Raw genomic sequence first — 5913 nt, 5'->3', positions numbered from 1 at the left:
GCTATGTGGAGAGCACTTGAGTGAGTCATTAATGGAGACGGATAAGAAGATAGAGGTGATGCTGGAGGAGCTCAATCGCACCGACAAGTATGTGCAAGATCTATTAGCTCAGAACGATCATTCGTATAGGTGAGAGAAGAGATGGATCCGGGAGTGAATGAGTTGTAGGTAGATTAATACGATGTAGATTGTAGAATGTAGTTCTTGATGAGATTACTTCTCCTTTGTAGATGTATTTGATTGATATATTCATATATTGTTATTTCTCTTGTAAATTTTGCTTGTCAATTTTAGGCGGAGCCGTATAAGTCTATCAGAACATAGCAATGTATCGATCGCACATATTCAACGATTTATCTTAATATTTAAATCATTAAGTGGATAAAAAAATTTCAGTGCGGACAGATCTGTTGTAATGACGCATTGTTGGTGTGCATAAGCATTGGAGGGGCAGTGGAACGAACCTGGACGGGATCTGCCCTAATGCACGGTCCAAATCATTAATTAAGATTAACAAATCTAACTGCTAACATAATCACATGTCAAGCCGACCATCTCCATATAAAACGCCAAGATCTTTTCCAAAGAGAAGCAAAAAAGAATATATGTAAAGAAATACAGTGGGCGGTGTGGTACCGTGCTCGATCTGCTCAATGGCGTGGTAGACACACGCCACTCATTATTTTAACACCAAAATCTACGTAAGATCGTGTCCTGATGAGCTGGATCCGCGTATATTTAGCCTACTTTGTCGACACGACGACCGAGTCATAAACCATCAGCTTGACTTAATTGCCCTCCTATAGTTGACTCAATTTTCCCTGATGACCGACCTACTAGTTTAGTTAATCGGTTCTTTTTCTCTTGTTTTTGTTATTTGTATGTATACCTTTATATATTTCTTATCTCTGTGTATACAATTTAGACCTTCAAAATGTAAAATATTTATATGAATACCTTTTGGGTTACTTTTAAACAACTATGGATTAGTAGCTTAGTAATTTGAAAGATGCAAAGACAAAAAAGAACAAGGTTATTTCAATACTTTTACAGTTATTTAGTTACTCTTGTGGGTTAAATGTGTAAAAAAGTTTAAAAAAAGATTTAGGGACATAAATGCAAATATCAACTTTGCAAAGACATACACAAATAGGAGATTTTAGAAGGATATACATGAAAAAAAAATAACTTAGTTAAATTAGGTGCCATATTTACCATAAGCTCATCTTTATAAATTAACTACTGTTATTTGGGCGTGTGTTGTTCACACTTCTCTCTGTTCTTTCTCATCCTTACAGCCTAGAGAATTAGCTTGGAGAAGATAATCGCAAGGATCAACTTAGTTCCTGGTACGTAAGTATGTAAACAAAACCTATTTGCATTATATTTCCCAAATTACCTAAGATTGCAATGGATTTTCCCCTTCACGATCTTTCAGGCAGGCAGAAATGCAAAATATGAGTCAAAACGGCATGTTAAGTTTCTCACAGTATAGTGGTGCTTCTCATGATCAGAGCTCGTTTTGGATTGGAGAAGAATGGTTATATGATGAACAAGGCAACCCGTCCAATCGAAAGGCAGCAGAGAGAAGCCATGGCAAGGATAAAAGTAGAATTAAATTGGAGAAGAACCTCGTTAAGATGAGGAAAGATTTGATGAAGGTGAAAGAGGAGATGGGCTACGCCAAGCAGTGCGGCAAGCATCTAAACGAGTCATTACTGGAGACTGACAAGAAGATAGAAGTGATGCTTGTGGAGCTCCAAATCACTGACAAGTATATGAAGGATCTGATGGCAAAGAAGGCATGATACAGTTCGTTCATGCATGGAAGTTTGAATTGATTCAGAGTGTAGATTGATTAAAGTCTTAATGACATTTTTTTTTTCCTATGGTCGGTTGTGATTCAAGATCTAGAAAGTAGAAATATTATTTTTTATGAATAGTAGCTCTCTTCTCTGGCTCAGTGGCTTGTATTTAAAAAGAAAGTGGTACAAGTGAGCTAGCTATCCATGTGCTGCTAGTTTTTTTTTTCTTTTTTATTTAAAAAAGAAAAAGAAAGCATCCCTAGTAATACTCATCACAAACATGGAACTAACTCAAAAGTATGATCTCTCCATAGATCATTAGGGTAATAAATTGGAGTTGTTCACAAGGAAAAGTTGTGGCCCAGTGGAGGATGCAAATCATATATGAAGCTTATTACACAAACGATAAACAAATGAATAATTAATTAGTTAATTAGAAAAGTAAGAACCAACAACTGTATAATGGCATTGGCCTTCCAAAATGTGTGGTTGGAAGACACGAAGAGATTTTTGTGGCAAGCTACATGCTCAGAATTTACCATAGAAGTACACATAGTTCTCAACAATATTAAAAGAAGGATCAGAATTGCAAGTATCATCAGTATCAACGTGCCATAAACTTACGGAAAACAAATAGGCATTCACCAATTCAAACTACAAACAAAGTGCAAAGCTCTTCCTAACTATTACAGATCATATATATTATCATACATAAAAGACGAGAGCTAGAATTTAACTGGGAAAACTCAAAGAGGCACAACCAACAAGCAAACATGTCTCTCACGCTCTGATCACTTCCTACCACCAAATATAGCGCAGATACAAGCCAAAGAAACTCGGATAATATCTAGAAGCACTTCCTGTGCACAATTGACGGCCCAGATTCATCATACTCTGCCTTGGATATCCACATCTGTTGTACATAATAAAAGGTTAGATCCCTCAAAGGCATGATCTAGCGAAAAGTGTGAAAGCAATACGGAAGTCCAGTAAATTACCTGCTGGAATGTGCTCAAGGAAGCTAGGATTGAACCTCCTATCCAGACACTATACTTCCTCTCAGGAGGTGCCACTACCTTGATCTTCATACTGCTCGGTGCAAGCGCAGTGATCTCCTTGCTCATACGGTCAGCAATGCCTGGGAACATTGTGGATCCACCACTGAGAACAATGTTCCCATACAGATCCTTTCTGATATCAACGTCGCACTTCATGATGGAGTTATAGGTTGTCTCATGGATGCCAGGGGCTTCCATGCCAATGAGAGAGGGCTGGAAGAGCACCTCTGGGCACCTGAAACGTTCTGCCCCAATGGTGATAACTTGTCCATCTGGCAGCTCGTAATTCTTCTCAATTGATGAGCTGGTCTTCGCAGTCTCGAGTTCCTGTTCATAGTCAAGAGCTACATAGGCAAGCTTTTCCTTGATGTCACGAACAATTTCACGCTCAGCAGTGGTTGTAAACATGTATCCTCTCTCAGTCAAGATCTTCATAAGAGAATCAGTAAGGTCTCTACCAGCAAGATCAAGACGGAGAATGGCATGTGGAAGTGCATAGCCCTCGTAAATTGGAACAGTATGGCTGACCCCATCACCAGAGTCCAACACAATACCTAATGCAAATGAAAACCATTAATGATATCTTCAAATGTGCCTGCAACAGCAGAGCAGTATTTCTAACCCCTCCTACTAGTGAGGGCAAGTTTCCATATCCAATTTCAGCACTGGCAACTCACTTAAATTTGCTATCCAGATAATGAAACGCAATAGTAAACCCAAAAAAAAAAAAATATCTGTACCTGTGGTACGACCACTGGCATAAAGGGACAAAACAGCTTGAATGGCAACATACATAGCAGGGACATTGAAGGTTTCAAACATAATCTGTGTCATCTTCTCTCTGTTGGCTTTAGGATTGAGAGGGGCTTCTGTAAGAAGAACTGGATGCTCTTCTGGGGCTACACGAAGCTCATTATAGAAGGTGTGATGCCAAATCTTCTCCATATCATCCCAATTGCTCACAATTCCATGTTCAATAGGGTACTTCAAAGTCAGAATACCTCTCTTTGATTGTGCCTCATCACCAACATATGCATCCTTTTGTCCCATCCCAACCATAACACCTGTATGGCGAGGCCGGCCAACGATACTTGGAAAAACAGCCCGTGGAGCATCATCTCCAGCAAAACCAGCCTGTCCAATAAACCAAAGCACCTCTTAAATACATATAACTTCAGAAAGATTTCATGTTACAAAGTCGATTAATTCACCTTCACCATCCCAGTGCCATTGTCACAGACAAGGGGCTGAATATCCTCTGCATCTGCCATAGTTTACAACCACCTGCCAAGAATTTTTATTTCAATATTTTGCTAACAAATAAGTAAGAACAAATAGTCAACACCACTAAATGCAAAACTAATAGTAAAAAGAAAGCATGTCTTGATTTGTTAGTTATGAGATATATGATATATTAGAAAGAAATATTCACACAAGAAAATTAGCAACATCAGCAAGCACGGTTGTCGCATGGTTAATGGTTCCAAGGCAAAGGAACTCTTAACTATGGTTTGGCTAGGCATTTAAGAAGACAACCTACTGACAGAGGCAGTTAATCAGAAGGTATCCAAGAATAATCCAATTAAAAAAGTATCCAAGAAAACCCCCCCAAAAAGTATAAAGGTATAAGCAGCAGCAAGGCAGCTCGCCATTGCCCAAATCATATATGTTTCTACTGGATAAGCAATTTTGACATTGCGAAGCTAATACCAACCAATTGATATATTAGCATCAGCCTTTACTTCATCAACTACAACAATAACTCAACTTTGCCTTCAAACTTCCCAATAAGTGTTATAATAAGAACCAATTCTCATTTCAAGCATCCAGGCAATCCCTAATCTGTGTGAGTGGCATCAACCAACATTTAGTCATTCACCTGCTTCTATTTAATCCAACTTGGCTTTCTTCTTTTGGTTGATGACACCAAGATGATTCAGTCAAATGAACTGCCTAATCGGCAAAGCAGAACATTGTCCATGTCTCGGCAATAAAAGAAAGAAGACAGATCCCGATTCCCTAGTCCATTTAGCTAGCAAATCTTTTACTATTCGAAGGGTTTTATGACCAAAACATACTAATACTTCCTTAGAGAAGCCAAATCTGTCAGAATTAGGTACCTGTGCTTGACTTGCTTCTTGTGAGTAAAATATTATTTACATCAAAAATCAAAACCTAAGCATAGTAACCAGAATCTTTCGCATCATCGGACGGCTTCACCAACTACAACTGAGAAATGTCGTCAATAATAACAAAATCGGATCAAAAGCATCAGATTCTTCCTTTTCTCTGAATGAATTCCAAAAATCCTAAAACCGATCTAATCCACTCGAAAGCATAAATTAGAAACCCTAGATCTGACGCCGAGGAACTCCGATCTATCTTGGCAGATCGAATAAAAAAAGGTCGAAAAGAAAGATCGGAAGCACTCACCTTTGAGGAGAGGAGAGGAGCGGAGCGGAACGGAGCAGAGCAGAGGCGGAGTGATGGGGGATTATGAGATCTGGGCGAGATAAAAAGCTATAAAGAGAAGAGAAAATAAATAAAATAAAATAACACCCACATGAAATGAGGTTTAATTTATGCTGGAAATGAGATGTAAAGATAAGCTGATCTGGAAAGTGGGGTTGAAGAAATCATAGCTCTCTCTCTCTCTCTCTCTTCTTTCCCCTTTTTTTTCTTCTTATTTTTTAATTTTAATTTATTACTATATATATATATATATAGATATTCTCCAAGGGGAGTGGAGAAAATATATTTGTACACCCACTTTGATACCCTGTCCAACAAAGTGGGCCCGACTTAACTAGATTAGTGTGGTGGATGTGAAACCACACACTAACCCGTAGTGACTAAGGTGACACACCTGGGGGCAAAGAGTTGGCTTTATCTACAGAGCTTTTCTAATTAAATTGTATTTAATTTCTCAATTAATAATAATGAAATTTAGTATGCATATGTCTGTTCTCTATTATAACAAAATATATATTAGCTATAGAAAATATATACATTTAATTTTATATGTTAAATAAAAAACTAAATACAATTAA

General features: G+C 38.0%; 1 protein-coding gene across 1 annotated transcript; it reads right to left on the bottom strand.

Moving 5' to 3' along the window:
- Positions 1-2358: 2358 nt before the first annotated feature.
- LOC140762955 (actin-7) lies at positions 2359-5451 on the bottom strand. Its single transcript, XM_073100948.1, has 5 exons — positions 5297-5451; positions 4075-4147; positions 3604-3997; positions 2804-3417; positions 2359-2718 (listed from the first exon to the last, which is right to left on the bottom strand). Exons 2-5 carry the CDS (start codon positions 4132-4134, stop codon positions 2653-2655), a joined length of 1134 nt encoding a protein of 377 aa, XP_072957049.1. The 5' UTR covers positions 4135-4147; positions 5297-5451; the 3' UTR covers positions 2359-2652.
- Positions 5452-5913: the final 462 nt, after the last annotated feature.

This window comes from Typha angustifolia, chromosome 7 (assembly GCF_048772165.1).
Source record: "Typha angustifolia cultivar Huaian chromosome 7, ASM4877216v1, whole genome shotgun sequence".
Classification (NCBI taxonomy): Eukaryota; Viridiplantae; Streptophyta; class Magnoliopsida; order Poales; family Typhaceae; genus Typha; species Typha angustifolia.
The sequence above is the reverse complement of the archived record's forward strand: the minus strand, read 5'-3'. Positions and strand labels throughout refer to the sequence as shown.

Excerpts from the sequence above, each read along its gene's own strand:
- LOC140762955 (XM_073100948.1), bottom strand. The coding sequence starts at position 4,134 with ATGGCAGATGCAGAGGATATTCAGCCCCTTGTCTGTGACAATGGCACT. Across the intron at positions 3,998-4,074 it reads ATGGCACTGGGATGGTGAAG|GCTGGTTTTGCTGGAGATGA; the intron begins GTGAATTAATCG and ends TTTATTGGACAG. Across the intron at positions 2,719-2,803 it reads CCTTGAGCACATTCCAGCAG|ATGTGGATATCCAAGGCAGA; the intron begins GTAATTTACTGG and ends TATGTACAACAG.